The 19,648-nt window shown below is 42.6% G+C and overlaps 1 protein-coding gene and 1 non-coding gene across 2 annotated transcripts in view; both read left to right on the forward strand.

Moving 5' to 3' along the window:
• LOC119303312 (kinesin-like protein KIN-8B) overlaps window positions 1-5,608 on the forward strand; it is an 8,516-nt gene extending 2,908 nt beyond the window's left edge. The window contains exons 4-16 of the mRNA XM_037580429.1: window positions 717-802; window positions 1,522-1,666; window positions 1,767-1,862; window positions 2,359-2,450; window positions 2,811-2,912; window positions 2,995-3,141; window positions 3,214-3,364; window positions 3,492-3,554; window positions 3,649-3,885; window positions 4,024-4,128; window positions 4,202-4,315; window positions 4,401-4,931; window positions 5,115-5,608. Of these exons, the coding sequence (XP_037436326.1) occupies window positions 717-802; window positions 1,522-1,666; window positions 1,767-1,862; window positions 2,359-2,450; window positions 2,811-2,912; window positions 2,995-3,141; window positions 3,214-3,364; window positions 3,492-3,554; window positions 3,649-3,885; window positions 4,024-4,128; window positions 4,202-4,315; window positions 4,401-4,931; window positions 5,115-5,138 (1,893 nt within the window). The 3' untranslated portion in view covers window positions 5,139-5,608. The remainder of the gene's footprint in view (window positions 1-716; window positions 803-1,521; window positions 1,667-1,766; window positions 1,863-2,358; window positions 2,451-2,810; window positions 2,913-2,994; window positions 3,142-3,213; window positions 3,365-3,491; window positions 3,555-3,648; window positions 3,886-4,023; window positions 4,129-4,201; window positions 4,316-4,400; window positions 4,932-5,114) is intronic.
• Window positions 5,609-15,606: 9,998 nt separating this feature from the next.
• LOC119304509 lies at window positions 15,607-15,713 on the forward strand. Its single transcript, XR_005148324.1, has one exon. It is a non-coding gene; the product is annotated as a small nucleolar RNA R71 (small nucleolar RNA).
• Window positions 15,714-19,648: the final 3,935 nt, after the last annotated feature.

Genomic DNA, 19,648 nt, shown 5'->3' on the forward strand with positions numbered 1-19,648 from the left:
GATGGTGACGGCAGAATCCGGCGGCAGGGAAGTTTGGCGACGGTGTGGAGCATGGTTGGACGGCCGGAATTGTGCGGGACCGGGCGGCCGTGGTTGTAGGGGTGGCGGCGGGACTTGGGGCGGCCCTGGTGCCCGACGGCCAGAATTGGCAGGCGCAGATGCAGTGTGAGGCCGCTTGGCGGTGGTTGGGTTCCTGCGCAGCAGTTTTGTTTTTTGGTTGGCTGCTAGCGGTGACCGAAATATACATCATTTGTAGCATTGTTTGGTCAGGACCAAAAAAAAAATATGGCCGCCATATAGGTATTTGTCTGCTGTTGGAGCTGTCAGTGTTTTTGTCACGGCTATGTTTTTTGGTCTGCTGTTGGAGATAGTCTAACTGATTCTAGGTACATAGATATAACTTAGTCCCCCTTTCTACAAGTAATTATTTTATGTATTACATTTTTTTGTGAGTATTGTGTTTCAACACAACCCAGCAAGTTCAGTAGCCTAAAATGCATTTATGTGCAAACTGATGCTAATATGTTTATGTCTTGATATTAGAATTTTCCATACTTAAGGTTATTATCACTGAACATATGGAAACTGCAAGAATGAGAATCATCTGGATGTGTATGGATTTAAGACATGGGAACAAATGCTGTATTCTTGTAGTTAATGTTTTACACTATAACATCTTACGATTTTAATTTGATACAAATGCATTCATTTTACAGGATGTTTATAAGAATATTTCTCCCACAGTTTTGGGTGTAGTTCAAGGCCTTAATGTGACAGTCTTTGCGTATGGCTCTACTGGAAGGTATGCATTCACTGGATTATTTTTGCTACTGACAAGCAGATTGCTTATCTTTTAGCCATCATCAAATATGTACTGCTTTACAATCACAGTTCTGAAGGATCTCATAAATTGCGCTCATTAAAATATGGTGTAAATTTCATAAGTTTTTAAACTTTAAGGAAATGGATGATATACTGTCCAAACACTTCTTCAGATGTGGTCATCGAATTAACGCATTATATTTTCCTGAATTTCCTCTATTTCAAAATTTTCTTATCTGTACCATGCTTGGTAAGCTTACCTCTTAATCATGCAATTGAGGTTAAAAAGTGATTAAATGCTTGTCCACTCTAGATTGTATTTACTTCACACTTAGTCAGTTGCCATCCCAATTTAATGATTGTTCAAATGGTTTTGCTATTTCTAAGTCGCCGTCCAGGTCTGTTTGATAGTAAGACTTTAGGATTTGTACATGTCTGTTTGATAGTCACGGTCCCGGTCTGTCTTGATCTTACGGCTATAAGTAGTCGACTGTTCAAAATGCTAAAAATGAAACTGTTCCCAGTTGCTATGGGATGTTACTTTGTTTCTTTTGCTTCATTCTTTTCAAAACTTCCCTGGCGAAGAACTGATGTACTATTTATTCAGTAAAGGTGTTTTTGCTATACTTGGATACTGAGCTACAATATGAAGTTGTTCCATATGTATATTAATATGCCCTGCTGTATGTGATTCTACAGTGGCAAAACATATACGATGGTTGGAAGCCGGAGTGATCCTGGTCTTATGGTTCTTAGCTTCCGCACAATCTTTGATCAAATAAAAAAAGATGATAGTTCAGATACATTTGAAGTCTCATGTTCATATCTGGAAGTATACAATGAGGTAATGTGCAAATAATTGTGTTTATAATAAAAATATTATCAGTCCTAATAGATGTGTTGCATATAAGCTGTGAAATAATTGTCGGTTTTCTGAACTCCAGGTTATCTATGATTTGCTTGAGAAATCCTCAGGTCACCTAGAGCTTCGTGAGGATCCCGAGCATGGCATAATAGTCGCTGGTTTAAGAAGAATTAAGGTTTACAACTCTTCCTTCCTCACAGTATTTATTTTTCCTGGTAATAAGTTACATGTCTTGGCTGCTAGTGTTAATTCTGGCCTTCTTTTGTGTTATTTGCTTTTTTGTTTGTTACTCTTAACATTTCTAATTATTATTTTGCACATAATGTTATCTGCATAGTACTCTTAACATTTCTAATTATTTCGAGTAGCTGATAAGTTGACAATGAAAGGACATGAGTAGATATTCTTGTTGTGCTTTTAAGCTGCAATATTTTCTGAGTATTCTGTAGGAAAAGCTTGCAATAAATAATTAAAATGTTTATTTTATGTGGTCTCTTTTTTCAAAGATATTCGGTTTGGTCCTTGGTTTTGTATGAAGCCTTTTTTTTTTGTCTAATTCTGTTGCAACATCCAGATATTGCATGTCATGCTATATTCTGAAAGCATGCCTGTTGATTCCCATCGGTTTTGGCATAAACTAAATTTGGATGTTTAAACTCTTATTTTCGTAGGTCCATTCAGCAGATAAGATCCTTGAACTCTTGAACATAGGCAACAGCAGACGAAAGACAGAGAGCACGGAAGCAAATGCAACCTCTTCACGGTGAAAAAATTTCTGCTTCCCCTTTAAAAGTTCATGCTTCCATTTTATTTAGGAAAAAGTCCAAAACAGACCTTGAATTTGTAGGCGAAAGCTAAATCAAACCCTGAACTCTCATTCCCTGAAATCAGTACACCAAACTCTCTAATCCCGGTCTATTTTGAACCTTCAGATGACTTAGCCGGTATTTGCTGAATTAATTGAATACGTCTTAGTAAAACTTAAATACTAAGGTTACCTAATATCTTTAATCTGCTAAATTGTTGAGATTGTGACTCTTATCAATACAGTTACGATCAGTTAATAGTACTGGCATTTTTTTACATTATTCTCACAGAAAATACGTTTGCTCTCTTTTTCAAGTTCACACGCTGTACTGGAGATTACTGTAAGGCGCAAGCAGAAAGGAAAATATGGTAGTCAAGTTCTTCGTGGAAAGCTGGCCTTGGTTGATCTTGCGGGAAGGTATTAACTTTTCTTTTGGGGTTGCTGCTTTTCTTTTCACTCTGTCAGCAAAAGTAAGCTGAAAACAATTTTCTTTGAGCAGTGAGAGGGCTTCTGAAACGAACAATTTTGGCCAAAAGCTTAGAGATGGAGCAAATATTAACAAGTCACTTCTAGCGTTAGCAAATTGCATCAATGCCCTTGGCAAGCAAAATAAGAAAGGTCTAGCATATGTTCCATATCGCAACAGGTATGTCAGGTGGACATTATACTATCAAACCGATTTTGTCCATTCTAGTTATGTGACAGTGGCTATTTACAGCAAATTAACTCGAATTCTGAAGGATGGTCTCTCTGGTAATTCTCGAACTGTTATGATTGCCACAATATCACCAGCTGATGATCAGTATCATCACACTACCAATACACTCAAGTATGCAGATCGTGCTAAGGAGATAAAAACACATGTTCATGTAAGGGGTCGTTTCTTTCGGTTGAGCGCACATGCAACAATATATTATTTCTGTTGGTTCATCTTTTTTTCTGAATCATACATGATAAAGTTCTATTATTTTGATGTTTGTTCTTTATCCTGTATAGAAAAATATTGGAACTATCGACAATCATGTTGAAGACTACCAGAGGATGATAGAGAATCTCCAGGTCTGCCTAACAGGGAAACGAGTAAATTTCTACAGTTTTACCTAATTCTTGGCCACAGTAGAATACTAAAGTATGTCGCCTTGTCACTTTCTAGGGTGAGGTCTCCCAGTTGAAAAAGGAATTAGCTGATAAGGAGCATCAGTTGAGCGTAAAACCTACTGAAAAGGCTGCAGATAATGAGCTATCTTGGCTAAATGTCTTGAGCCAGGAAACTGGTGAGAATGTTCAGGAACGCATAAATCTACAGAAAGCACTGTTTGAACTTGAAGAAACCAACAAGCGTAACCGGATGGAGCTCCAACATCTTGACGGCGCAATCGCAAGACCACAGGTGGGTAACTTGACTGATCAATTTTCCTACAACTCTTTCATCAAACAGACTGTAGCAGCTCTTTCCTACATCTATTGTCGCAACAAATATCTGAGAAATTCAACCCTATGTACAGTGCACTGATGGTTTTGCATTCAGGTGAATGAGAAGGATTATGCCCTTTTGCAAGCCTTAACATCAAGGAGGCAAGTTATTCTTGACAACATCCGTGACAATGATGAAGCTGGTGCTGGCTACAGAAAGGTACATATTAAGTTTAATTTTGCTCTATTACCTTGAAGCAAACTTACATGGCTATTTATCCTTTTCACTGTAGGATATTGAACTGAATGAGAGTCGTAGGCGTCAGCTCCAAGATATGATCGAGGAGGCTACGAGTAACAATGGGAACAGGACTTACCTGCAGATTCTCAGCCAATACAGGCTTCTTGTGAGTAATCCCCAAAGCTTTAGTTTTCCATCCAGAATATGATATCCCACAAGCTGCTTATATATGTAAAAAATGAATCCTTCAGGGAATGAATAATGCTGAGCTTCAAATTGAGATGGCTATGCGGGACCAAGTAATACATAACCAGAGGGAATCTCTAAGGAGCCTATGGAACATTCTCTATGGAACAGGGCTAAACCAGAAACAGATTCTGAAGTTGGCTGCTAAGCAAGGCTTAACTGTGGAAGGCTGTCCTTTGCCTAGCTCGAGCCCTGATGTTGCTACACCCCATGGAAGGCTACCACCATTCATGTCGTTTCCTAGTCCACAGTCACAGTCTTCTTCTCCATCTAGTTGCTTTTTCCAACAAGGTTTCAGCACCATGTCTGTTCTCAAAAATCAACATGAGACGCCTACCATCTGTAGGCAGGAACATCTCAGCTCTTACTACATGATGTCTGGCTCCTCGCCTTATGCTGGTGATGGAAAACAATGGGCAAGTGGAGCGTCAACGCCATACCATTCTACCCCAGAAACGAAAAGCGAGCGATCGCCCTGCAGTGGCGAGCTTCGCACCCCATATTCTGGAATTGAAGGTTTCAGCAGGCAAAGGAAGGTAATTGTCTGTCTCTCTTTTTCTACAAGCAAATTGCACTCCATAATTCTGGAGTTGGGGCACTGATTTCAACTTGCTCAAGTAACCACATGATGATAGCATCTTCCATTAAGAAGGACATCTGGTACAGTCTAAGTGGCAACAATTTAATCTTGGCATGAACTATGATTTTCCTTTTTCCAGGATTCGTGCTCTAGAGAAAGGTAAAGAGGAAGGACATCAAGATTCAAGAAGACACACGAGTCATGACTCACTGAGTCAACGCACACAAGCAGCTGACATGGCTATAATACCAGCCTGATGCCTGCAATCTGATATGATCCTCCTGTGTGCACATCATCTGCCGACACCGGCCGGCCGAGTTCCTGGATCTGATAAGAGGATGTTACTGGTAGTTTAGGCCAAGCTGTTGCCATGCCCTAGGCCATGTTCATGGTCATTTTGGTGCCTCTAGATGTGTGTGACATGGCGCACTCCACTCCTGTACAGTAGTTGTTAGTCTCTCCTGTAGTCAGTCCTGCTGTACCATGTCTCCTGTTAGTCTGTTGCCTTGTATAGTGTATGCATCTGTTGGGGCTGAATCTACCTTTTGGGCCAAGAATCCTGTAAATTTGCTGCGACTCTTAACCCTTCATCAAGCAAGTAAAGCCCGCTCCGAGCACGGTGGTCGCTACTAAGTGGTACCCCTTGCAAAGATTGCCTAGGAAAATTTCAACAGATGAAAAGGACATTCCCTAATGTTGGCCCAAGGCTGCGTTTGGCATCGCCATGGATTATAATGATCCCGTTTACTATCCAATCTGGTTTCAACAGCGAAACGCAAACAGAGCCTAAATAAATGAGGGCTTTCGAGACCGTTGCTGAAACACCGTATGAAATGAAGAGCGAGCAGTTACCATTGACATCACCGTTGCTGGGAGATATGATGCCTGATGATTGAGCTCAAGGACACGGTACCGTATGTAGGATGGATGGGGCATCATGTGTTGCGCATGGGCCGGTACTAGATAGCACTAACAACTTGTGCTGTTGGACCGGGGCCGGTGGGGATCTCATCTCATCTCATCTGCGGATGGATGGACGCAGATGATTCATTCATTCATTGATTTCGCCCCCCTGGACTGACGCCCGTCACCCACTCTGGAGACCACATTCATTCATTCATGCCGGAGCCGGATGGTCCCTGCTGCAGAAGCTACGAGCCCACAACCCCACATCGATAGAGAGTTATTCATTCATGTACGCAGGAGAAGAGAAACATTTTGGCTGTCTGAATGCAACGCGCGCGGCAGCGGCTGAATCTGCACGGCAGCGCTCGCCATTACGCTCGGCACGTCGACACGCCGGGTGGCTAGCTACCCGACCTGGGGCTGGGGATGGGGCGGGGCCTCGGCCTAGGCTACGGCCAGCCACCAGCCCACCGCCCGCACCCGTGTGGCCTACTCGGTAGCCTGTTTGGTCCAACAAACAAAAGCGCTACTACCGCTGCTGCCCTGCGTCTTGTTTGCCATGGTGATGAAAAGGAAAATGTTTCACGGAATGGCGCGAGCAACGATCGAACAAGCGTGCAAGTCGTGTCGTGACCCCGGCCCGGCGTACCAACCTGAACCAAGCCAACGCTGCAGCCTGCAGACGACGGCCCAGGGTGCATGCAATGCATATGCCTGCTCTACCGGCGGTGTGCACGGCACGGCGTGGCGTGGCGTTGCTGTTTCGGGCGCGCAAACTCGCGGCGGATCCTGCACGTGAAAACACAAAGCAGCTCCCGAGGCCGCTGCTGGGTCGGTACTCGGTAGGCTGCTGTTTTGCCTTTTTCTGTCTTTCGTTTTGTGATGAGTTGTGTGGTCTCTCGCCTTCGTCTGATCGCGTGCACGCATTTTCATTTTCATTTTCGTTTCTGATGTGCGTTTCCTGCAAACGAAAACACGGTACGTATAAGCAAACAAACAGTGCAGGGTTGCTTTGGAAGCCGCTGGCTGTCTTGTCTATAACCTGTAGGCCCTGGTAGCATCCAGCTGCTTGGGGCGGTAAATAAGACGAGCGTGGTTGATTACTTGATTAGGCTGGTCATAGTGGGGAGTAAGTTATACTAGTGTCATGCATATGACATTAGTCTAAATTATTATCTTCATAGTGCAAAGTATCATAGTAGTGGTGTCATAGATCGCTTCACTTATTAGCATATAAACTCATTTTACCTTGGGAAGCGCTATGTTACAATAACATATTATGTTACTTCAAACACCTCTTTTCTCATTAAATACTTGCCACATAAGTAAAATTGCCTTGAGATGTGTTAAGTTACTATCTAAGTTACCCCAACTATGACCAGCCTTGGGCAAACAAACATGGCTGGCCCCGTCTCTCTGTCTCTGTGTTTGTGCGTGTGAGTGGGGCCTTATTTGGTTCACAGGAATAGAAAACATAGGAATCGAGGGAACCATAGGAATGATAAAGGAATAGAAGTGCAAAACTAAGGATTCAAAACCAGAGGAAAAAGAAAGCAATGGGCGTTCGGCACAGCATAGGAAAAAATGGAGGAAGACTCCATCATTAGACGCTAGGAAAGCGAGATTCTGAATATTTTATTTGATTGCATGGTGCTTCTCTCACGTAAAGCATGTACCTACAGAATTATTTATTTGAAAAGCCATCTATCTGCCTCGGGCATACGCGTAACATGAGCCCAGGCTGGATTTTTCATTTCCTGAGGAATCACGTCGTCAGAGCAGCATTCCAGAGGAAATCAAATCAGCATTTCCTTTGATCCGAATGACCATCTGGAACAGCACTTCATGTAGATTTCCTGTGAAAATCCTTTGAAACGAATAGGGCCTGGGTGTTTTCAAAGAGATAGACGACGGCTTTGCACGGGATACAGCGCGCGGCCAGCTCGGAGCTTGCAATTTCGTCTTCGTCAGAAGCAGTAGTGATCCCACTAACCAAATATACTGGCCGCAAAAACACTACGCTACCGCCATTTGTTTACTTGGCTCTAGGCTACCACTATCCCACGCCCTAATCTAGGACATAATTGATCATTACTACGACGTTGAAAAACTACTCTATGGCCAAGCACCACTGTAATAGTCTTATCAAGCCCAACTAAAATTAGTCAGCTCCATCCATTCAACGATGGAGCTTAATTCCAAAACTTTGATGGGAGTACTCCATCAAGTGAGAAGAAACCGCAGAGTGCTGCTACAACCAAAGATTTGATGGGAGTACGTGACCGCCGTGGAGCCTCCCTTCCCTTGGAACCATGCATTCACGGTCGCCTATGCTCCGTCCTCCCTTTGTTTCTTTTCACCTGCTCCAAAGCGCCTCCCCTCCCTCCCTCACATGATAGGCGTGGGGTAAAGAGCCTCGGCCTTCACTTTCTTTTCTTTCTTCTTTTACCAGCCCTGGGACCTTAAAAAATTAGTATCCAGCACTGCTTGCATTATTGGCTAATTGATCGCACTAGTGGTAGTAGTAACATTTTGATCTTATCTGCCATGGTTAGTTTAAAGATGGATGAGGCCTAGTACCGTAGTACGCATGATTTTGTAGGGCCTTTATTAAGATCGCACTTCACCTCGACACATGCAGTTTGCGGAGGTGCACTTATCATGGTCATCATCATTAGTGTCTGCTCTTAACCTCAGCCAGCGATCGATAAAAGCTGTGGTGATTGCTGATAAAGGGAGCTAAAACTTTAACTTATCTCCCTTTTGGCAGTGACTTTGTGCAAAAGTGACTGTTGGTGCTTACTAGCAGCTTAATCATTCTTGGCTCTGCATCCATTCAAACACAAGACGAGGAAAGCATTCAGAATCAGATTCATCCCGTGCCCGTGCTGTCACTGCTGCCCAGTTTGGTTCAGTGGCCCTTAACCTCGCAGTAACTACGCCATGCCTGCTCGCTTAACCTGTAAACGCTGGGACCTACACTAAAAACTGCAGCATGCAGCGCGTAGTACAGTACTACACGGGCATGCATTGCGTCATGCAGTCCTCCAGTGGTCATTCGGATCACCGGACGGGCCCGTCCTCCAGTGGTGTTCTCCGGCCAGCCAATGGCGAAACTCTGAGGAGGAGGAGGAGGGGAAGAGAGCGGGAGCGGGCGAGGGCGGAAAATTTCCTCGGAATCACGCGAGCGAAAGCAGCGGGTGGTGGTGGTACGGGCTCTGGGCCAGTGCAGGGCGAGCGCAAGACAATCGCAAGAATTTGACCGGCGTGGCATCTAGCGCCGAGCGGGGGCCGGTGGGTCCCGCGGCGTCGGACACGGGACCGGGGGCGCGCGGTAGAAAACGATGATACTCCCGCCACCACCAACAGCGACAGCGGGCGAGCGAGCCTGCTTGCTCAAGTACCACGGCCACTGCTGACGCCGTGAATGGTCCGCAGTAAAAAGGAAAACTACTGTAGGAAACTGAGGCTCGAATGATTACTTGTCCAAGTAGTAGTACTACGATTAGTGGTAATGACTAAACTAAACTGACTGTGGTACTAGTACGCGCAGTAACTTCTTGCGACGGGGGTGATCAGTTATTAACACACACGCAGCGTACCGCCAGGCCTGAATAATCTGCAGTGAAGGCGAACGTTAACTATACTGTGTACTACGAGCAGTAAATATACTGCTTGTCGACGCGTGATGATCAGTTGGTTTTACTGTAGTGCGAGCAGCGGCCAGCCTCTGGGCTGGCTGGCTGGCTGACACCGCGGGTTAACTCGCGCAGTCGTTGGCTGGCTGCAGGATGAGCTGCGGTTTTCTGAGAAAGTAATTCATGGCATGGTTTACCCATGGCGAGTCTGAGTCAGCGTCGTTGGTGAGGTTATAAAGCTGCTCTCAATGCAGGGGGGGTATATTACGTACGCAGTACGGTACACAGTGTAGCAGCTGTGCTGGTATACGACCCATGAGCATGTACAAAGATACAGATTCCACGCAAAAAAAAAATGTACAAAGATACAGAGAGTAGGACAAAGGAGTGGGAGGAGGAGTAGTACTGTACCGGAGGCATTGATCGGCCGCCATTGACTCCGACCATGCCCCGGGTCAGAGTTACCGGTGAGGCTTCCGATCCGATCCATTAAATGCGCAGCCGAAATCGGAATCGGCGACGTACGAGCGAGGGCGTCGACCCCAGGAATCCGAGGATACGGCCGACACGCAGCTGTAATGTGTGAGGCTCCAAAATACGTACGTACGTACACCGGCCGGGCCAGGGGAGTGAAACCGGCGATTTTCCCCGTGCCAGCGCTGTTGTTCTACGGCCGCTGGGGTCGAGATTATACGGACCGGACGGGTTGCTGCTGCCGCGAACGCAACGGGGGATGTGGCCGGTAGTATGCTCCATTGAAGGCATTGCACGCGGGGGGGTCCAGGGGACAAGATTCGCAGCTCCACTCCGGCCGCCAGGGAGGACCACGCGCCGTGCCCGCATACCTGCTACGACTCCGGGAGGTAAAACCTCAAATCCATGCAAGTCAATCTTGTACTACTACTACATGAATACCACACGTAAATAACATTTGTTTGTGGCAAGGAAAATACATAGTTCAAATATAAAATTGGTTCCAAATGCACAATTGAAACATTAAACTCCTTGGTTTTTATTGTGGGTCAATATATACTCCACAAGGTCACTGAGTCTCCAGAAAATTCAAAATATGATCTTCGTCTTGTTTTGGGATGTGCACTTGTTCTCTAGCCTTCTCAAAATCATGGTTTCGGACTGCCCCTTCACAATTGTCCTCGACAATCATATTATGTAAAATGACACAACATGTAATTATTTGCCACAAAATCTACGATTCCTACAAGCTTCATGAACAATACCCCGATGAGCTCGGAGAACTCTGAATGCCTTGCCCAGATCCTTCTTACTGGCTTCTTGTATTGTTGCAAATTGGCTTTGTTTGTTGCCATGGGGATCGGATATGGTCTTCGCAAACACTGTCCACTAAGGATAGATACCATCGATAAGATAGTACCACATGTTATAGTTATGGCCATCGGTGTACTTGCACGATGGTACATCCTAATTACAAAATCTGTTGGACAACGGAAATCGCTGGAGCACATTGATGTTGTTGTGAAAACAAGACATGCCAAATCGAAAAGGCCCTTGATGCCAATACTTCTAGTACGATGGTGACCTCTTTGATGTGATCTTGGTACAACCCGCATAAACCTTAGGGTAGTTTTTTTTAATTATCAATGCATGCAATCAACTGAACCGAGCATACCTGAAAACCTCTTTGTCGCTCAAATAGCCATCAAATATGTTGTGTCTTGCACATTTGGTTCTCTCATATAGTCTACTCTAAATATCTGCACTACAGCGTGGGTAATCTCAAAGTGGTCTTAAGGTACGTGCTCTCCCCCATCTGCACCATCTCACCAACGACATCGATGAACGGTACCTAATGCAAGCATTCTCAGTGCAGCCGTGCTTTTTTTTCTTAGCAGAAAACAAGAGTTATCCGCAACAATCTCTGTTGATCCTGAAGTACGAATCATGTACCTCCACCACGTGCAAGAACCAGGGGTTTGCGCATTAACATTTTATCCAAATTAACAAATCATCCAATGAAGCAAATTACTCAAATAAAAAAATGAGTTAAAGAAAATTAGAAACACTATCTCTCAGCTTGTAATTGGGGACCCAGTAATCAATCTATAGGTAAGCCTTGCGAAATGCTTGAGTGCGTATTTGTGTGCCCATGAGGCCTGATAGTTATGCCAACGTTTTCCTAGTCCACGGAGCTTGACATATCTCTCTTCCTCGATGATTACATTGTGTAGGATCATACAACATGTCATGATCATTGCCAAGACATCCTTGTTCTAGAAACGACCAGGACCCCGGACAATTACAAACCTAGCTTGTAGCACTCCAAATGCTCTTTTAATGTCATTTCTCGCTCCTTCTTGCATCTTTGCAAAGTGCTTTACTTTTCTGGCCTCGGGAGTGAAAATTATCTCCACAAATGTTGAACGAGATGAATAGATGCCATCGGCTAGATAGTTGCCTTGATCCCTACCACCATGTAGCTGCATGGTGGAGCAGTATCACATGCTAGCCTAGCAAACAAAGGAGATATCCGCAAGATATTAATTCCATTATGAGATACAAGCAATTCAAAGTAGCAATGCTAAAGCCACAAATCCTCGGAGACAACTACTTCCAAAATAATTTTGGGATCATGACAATACCCGGTGAATTGGTCATGCCAAGTTGCATGGAAATTCTTCCATCTGCAATGTATACAAATAGACACCCCAAGCATCCCAGGCCAGCCTCTTGCTACATTCATTGTTAGTCGACATTGGGTGCTCGCAGATAAGTCTCCATAAACCCTAGCCATAGTATCAACAAACACTCTCATGCGGTTTATGATTGTCTATGAGGCCTTTCGAAGATACTGATTTTGCATACCTACAAGACTACCATATTTAATCATCTGAAGTGTCGCGTCCACCTTCTAAAAACAGGAAAAACCCAGCAGACCTGCAACATTTCTTCATTGATTGAACAATAGGGGCAATGATAAAAGTTCCTTAAGTATTTCAAAGACTTCTACACAATCACCATGAAAAATAAATGGAACATCTTTTTTAAAAGGTTGGCAAGAGGCCTAGAAATTTTAGAAAATTCCTTAATGAACCTTCTATAAGAAGCAGCCTGACCAACAAAACTTCTTATACCTTTGATTTCTTTGACATGGCATTTTCTCAATGGCGACAACTTTAGCTTTATTTACCTCAATGTCTCTTTCAGAAATCTTATGGCTGGGTATTATACCTTCATTTACCATGAAGTGGCACTTTTCCCGGTTAAAGACAAGACTAGTTTCCTCACACCTCTGCAAAACTTTGTCAAAATTGCTCAATCAGTCATCAAAAGAAGTTCCATAGACGGAGATATTGTCCATGAAGACTTCAACAATTTTCTCACACAAATCAGATTATATGGCAGTCATGCATCTTTGAAAGGTAGCAGGTCCATTGCATAAACCAAACAACATTCTTCTATAAGCAAAAGTTCCAAAAGGACAATTAAAAGTAGTTTTCTCCTAATCTTCAGGAGACACATGTATTTGAGAAAATCAGAATAACCATCTACAAAGCAAAAATGTGTGTGCTTAGTTAATCTTTCTAGCATCTGATCAATAAAAGGCAAATGATAATGAACTTTTCTAGTAGCCTTTTTCAATTTTCTAAATTCAATAACCATCATATAACCAGTTACAACTCTTTGTGGAGTAAGTTCATTTTTATCATTAAGAACGACAATAATATCGGCTTTCTTTGGGACATAATGAACAGGACTGCTATCATCTATAAGATAAATTGTACCTGCCTCTAGGAAGCTTTAGTATTTCATTTCTTACGAGTTCATCTTAGGATTTAAGCAACGTTGATGATCGACAATGGGTTTAGCATCTGGTAACATATGAATTTTGTGTTGACGCATAGTTGGACTACTGCCCTTGAGATCATTCATAGTATATCCAATTGCAGTTTGATGTTTCTTTAGAGTTTTCAACAATCTATATTCTTCGTGCACTGAAAGGTTAACATTGATAATAACAAGATATATTTTCTTTTCATCAAGGTAAGCATATTTTAATGTATTAGGGAGTTTCTTTAATCAAACACAGGATCACCTTAGATGGAAGAGGATCTCCAAAATTTCAGCAGAAAAATTATGCTTAAGAATAAGTTCCTGCCTAAATAATATTTCGTCCATTTTGTTCCTTTCATTCATATGTATATCATTCTCATGATCTAACAAATACGGCTACAAACGATTAGTAGGAGGCACTTCAATAGAAGCAAGACCAATAATAACATCCTCATTGTGCAAATCTTCATGATCATGTTGTTTGGTGAACTTAGAAAAATTTAATTCATGATATTCATCACCAAACTTAACTTTAACTTTCTCCGTAACACAATGAATTTCAGTATTAATAGTATTCAAGAAGGGTGTACCAAATATAATGGGTCACAAATTATCTTGTTCAGATCCAAGTACTAAGAAATCAGTAGCATATTTGATCTTACCACACAAGACTTTGAGAAAATTCCTTATTTGACACTATCTTAAAATCTGCTTCCTTATTTGACACTGGAAAAGTTTTTCTTCTTTATTTGACACAAGTTCTAAATTTTATTCCTTATATGACATTTTCGTCCATTTTAAGCCTAAATGACACCTGAAAAGACTCTTTTGCCCCTCATGTGGTATGTGTGTGGGGGGCAATAGCGCACACACGCAACATCAGTGCGAAAGCAGAAGCACACACGCATCAACACATACACATGCACCAACACACACGCACGCGCACACACACGCACGCGCGCGTGCACACACACACACACGCGCGCACACACACACACACGCAGCAACACACGCACGCAGCACACACCCACATACACACACACGCAGCAGCACACACGTAGGCAACACATAGGCACGCAACAACACACACACACACACACGTACACACGCAGTAGCAAACACACACGAAGTAGCACACATGCACACACACATGCAGCAGCAGCAGCACACATGTGCGCTTGCACCCACACACGCAACAGCACACGCACGCGCGCACACATACCACATGAGGGGCAAAATCGTCTTTTTAGGTGTCATTTAGACTCAAAATGAACGGAAGTGTCGTATAGGGAATAAAATTTAGGACTAGTGTCAAATAGGGAAAAAAACTTTTCCAGTGTCAAATAGGAACCAGATTTTAAGACAGTGTCAAATAAGGAATTTTCTCCAAGACTTTAACATCTCCCACAATCCCAAGCAGTGAAATGATATCCCAATTTGTAAGATAAATAGTGAAATCAGCCTCCTGTATCTCTACAGGTGAAATTTCATACACAACTTCTTGATAGAGAGAGAAAGGAATAACACTTATACTAGCACCAATATCACATATACCATGATAGTAATGATCTATAATCTTAGCAGAAACAATAGGCATTTCAACAAATCTTTTGTTTTTATCTATCTTGTCATGTCCATTCCTAACAGGCTTAGCAATTCTAGCAGCTTCTTCATAGAAATATATATCATGCTCATCAATATTATCAACAAAGAGATCTTTAGCCATTGCTATTGAAGGTTCTACTTTAATTTATTCAGGGGGTATTTGCTTTAATATAACTCTTACGAACCATAGTTGTAGCCTTAGAATGCCCCTTAATTCTAACAAGAAAAGGAGGCCTTTTAATATAAGGAGTAGGGTACAATAGGATTAGCTGAATAAGCTTGTATTTCAATATTAGCAATAATAGGTTTTTCACAAGTATCTTTAATAGGTTCAGGGATATTTAAACCACTTCCCTTTAGGAAGATCAAAGTGAGGAGAAAAAGATTTACAAAATTTAACTACTATCTCAGAATCAAGTCCATATTTTGCACAAACTCATGAAAAAGATTTGTTTCTACAAAAGACTTAACACAATCATATTCTAAATTTATACCTGGCTCTTTACCTTTGTTAACCTCCCAATCTTCAGTTTTGTGTTTAATTCTTTTAATAATAGCCCATTTGCATTCAATACTTCTTTCTGACAATGAACTAGTAGAAGAATAATCAAGCATTTCTTTATCATGAAGAGAAAGTCTAGCATAAAAATTATGAACAATAATATCTCTCGAGAGCTCGTGATTGGGGAATTTGAGCATTAAGTCCTTAAGCCTCTCCCAAGCTTGAGGGGTACTTTCTCCTTCACGCGGCCAAAAATTAGTTATATAATTCCGATTACGATTAACAAGTGCATAGAGTAAAGTTTCTAGTGGAATTCCAGCTTCCTTCGGTTCCAGTCCCATGAATCAGAATCATCCAATAGTCTGTACCATGCCAATGCCTTTCCTTCCAAATATAAAGGGAATAATTTCTTTTTAACTTCATCCCTCGGTAATCCTTCAATCTTAAATAATCCACAAAGTTTATCCATCTCCTACATAAGGATTAGCATGCAATTTTCCCATAATACCAACAGGAATTTCATAATAAATATTTTCAGTAGGTGGAGGCTCATCTCTTACCAATTGTGCTCGAGGCGAAGATACCCTGAACAAGCCTTTCAAAGGATTGCCTTCCATAATAACAAGTGTACATAAAATTCAGCACATATAATAAACCAAGTTCCACTTACCAAGAGCGCTACACTCCCCGGCGATGGCACTAGAAAAAGGGTCTTGATGACCCACAAGTATAGGGGAACAATCGTAGTCCTTTCGATAAGTACGAGTGTCGAACCCAATGAGGAGCAGAAGGAATCGGTAAGCTGTTTTTATCAAGGTTTTCTCCGCAAGTGCTATAAAATGATTTTGATAGATCTCATTTGATAACATGATAATAGGTAACTAGTAGCAATAAACAAAAGTAGCAAGGTGCAGCAAGTGTCCCACTCCTTAATGTTGCTAAGGAAAAGCCGATGGAACTTCTAATACTGATTAAAAACCTCTTGAGCACACATGGGAATATCATCTAGTTACTTTCACCATGATTCATCGACTTAAGTTCATTGCCTTGATAAGTTGTTATGTGGACCGCAGCTAAGGTATTGTTCTTACTGTCGGGAAACACAATACTTCAAAAATTTCCTACGATCACGCAAGATCTATCTAGAAGATGCATAGCAACGAGAGGGGAGTATGTCCATGTACCCTCGTAGACCGAAAGCGGAAGCGTTATGAAACGTGGTTGATTTAGTCGAACATCTTCGAGATCCAACCGATCAAGTACCGAACGCACGACACCTCTGCGATCTGCTCACGTTCAGCTCGGTGACGTCCCATGTACTCTTGATCCAGCAGAAGCCGAGGGAGAGTTCGTCAGCATGACGGTGTGATAACGGTGATGATGAAGTTAACAACGTAGGGCTTCGCCTAAGCACTACAACAATATGACCGAGGTGGAATTCTGTGGAGGGGGCACCACACACGGCTAAACAATCAACTTGTGTCTCTATGGGGTGCCCCCCTCCCCTGTATATAAAGGAGTGGAGGAGGGGAGGGCCAACCCTCTCATGGCACGCCCAAGGGGGGGAGTCCTACTCCCTGTGGGAGTAGGTTTCTGAAGGAAATATGCCCTAGAGGCAATAATAAAGTTGTTATTTATATTTCCTTATATCATGATAAATGTTTATTATTCATGCTAGAATTGTATTAACCGGAAACTTAGTACATGTGTGAATATATAGACAAATAGAGTGCCACTAGTTTGCCTCTACTTGACTAGCTCGTTGAATCAATGATGGTTATGTTTCCTAACCATAGACATGAGTTGTCATTTTATTAACGGGATCACATCATTAGATAATGATGTGATTGACTTGACCCATCCGTTTAGCTTAGCACGATGATCGTTTAATTTGTTGCTATTGCTTTCTCCATAACTTATACATGTTCCTATGACTATAAGATCATGCAACTCCCGAATACCGGAGGAGCACTTTGTGTGCTACCAAATGTCACAACATAACTGGGTGATTATAAAGGTGCTCTATAGGTGTCTCCTGATACGTCTCCAACATATCTATAATTTTTGATTGCTCCATGCTATATTATCTACTGTTTTGGACATTATTGGGCTTTATTATCCACTTTTATATTATTTTTGGGACTAACCTATTAACCAGAGGCCCAGCCCAGAATTGTTGTTTTTTGCCTGTTTTAGGGTTCCGAAGAAAAGGAATATCAAACGGAGTCCAAACGGAATGAAACCTTCGGGAACGTGATTTTCTCAACGAACAAGACCCAGGAGACTTGGACCCTACTCAAGACACAAAAGAGGAGGCCACGAGGTAGGGGGGCGCGCCTACCCCCCCAGGCGCGCCCTCCACAGGCGCGCCCCCTACCTCGTGGGCCCCCTGTTGCTCCACCGACGTACTCCTTCCTCCTATATACCTACGTACCCCAAACAATTAGATACGGAGCCAAAGCCCTAATTCCACCGCCGTAACTTTCTGTATCCACGAGATCCCATCTTGGGGCCTGTTCCGGAGCTCCGCCGGAGGGGGCATCGATCACAGAGGGCTTCTACATCAACACCATAGCCCCTCCGATGAAGTGTGAGTAGTTCACCTCAGACCTACGGGTCCATAGTTATTAGCTAGATGGCTTCTTCTCTCTTTTTGGATCTCAATACAATGTTCTCCCCCTCTCTTGTGGAGATCTATTTGATGTAATCTTGTTTTTGCGGTGTGTTTGTTGAGACCGATGAATTGTGAGTTTATGATCAAGTCTATCTATGAACAATATTTGAATCTTCTCTGAATTCTTTTATGTATGATTGGTTATTTTTGCAAGTCTCTTCGAATTATCAGTTTGGTTTGACCTACTAGATTGATCTTTCTTGCAATGGGAGAAGTGCTTAGCTTTGGGTTCAATCTTGCGGTGTCCTTTCCCAGTGACACTAGGGGCAGCAAGGCACGTATTGTATTGTTGGCATCGAGGATAACAAGATGGGGTTTTCATCATATTACATGAGTTTATCCCTCTACATCATGTCATCTTGCTTAAGGCCTTACTCTGTTTTCATTAACTTAATACTCTAGATGCATGCTGGATAGCGATCGATGAGTGGAGTAATAGTAGTAGATGCAGGCAGGAGTCGGTCTACTTGTCTCGGACGTGATGCCTATATACATGATCATACCTAGATATTCTCATAACTATGCTCAATTCTGTCAATTTCTCAACAGTAATTTGTTCACCCAACGTAGAATACTTATGCTCTCGAGAGAAGCCACTAGTGAAACCTATGGCCCCCGGGTCTATCTTCATCATATTAATCTCCCAATACTTAGTTATTTCCTTTGCTTTTACTTTGCTTTTATTTTACTTTGCATCTTTATCATAAAAATACCAAAAATATTATCTTATCATATCTATCAGATCTCACTCTCGTAAGTGGTCGTGTAGGGATTGACAACCCCTTATCGCGTTGGTTGTGAGGATTTATTTGTTTTGTGCAGGTACGAGGGACTGGCGCGTAGCCTCCTACTGGATTGAAACCTTGGTGCTCAAAAACTGAGGGAAATACTTACGCCACTTTGCTGCATCATCCCTTCCTCTTCGTGGAAAACCAACGCTGTGCTCAAGAGGTAGCATCTCCGATGGTGTTTGTTGAGTTGGCATGGATCGAGATTAGGATTTGTCACTCCGATTGTCGGAGAAGTATCTCTTTTCCCTCTCGGTAATGCACATCAATATAAGCCTTGCAAGCAAAGTGACTAATGAGTTAGTTTAGGGTGGTGCATTACGGAACAAGTAAAGAGACTTGCCGGTAACGAGATTGAACTAGGTATTGAGATACCGACGATGGAATCTCGGGCAAGTAACATACCGATGACAAAGGGAACAACGTATATCATTATGCGCTTTGACCCATAAAGATCTTCGTAGAATATGTAGGAGCCAATATGAGCATCCAGGTTCCGCTATTGGTTATTGACCGGAGATGTGTCTCGGTCATGTCTACATAGTTCTAGAACCCGTAGGGTCCGCACGCTTAACGTTCTGTGACGATTTGTATTATGAGTTATGCGATTTGATGACCGAAGTTTGTTCGGAGTCCCTTATGAGATTGGGGACATGACAAGGAGTCTCAAAATGGTCGAGACATAAATATCGATATATTGGAAGGCTATATTCGTACATCGGAAAGGTTTCGAGTGATTAGGGTATTTTT

Source organism: Triticum dicoccoides, chromosome 5A (assembly GCF_002162155.2).
Source record: "Triticum dicoccoides isolate Atlit2015 ecotype Zavitan chromosome 5A, WEW_v2.0, whole genome shotgun sequence".
Lineage (NCBI taxonomy): Eukaryota > Viridiplantae > Streptophyta > Magnoliopsida > Poales > Poaceae > Triticum > Triticum dicoccoides.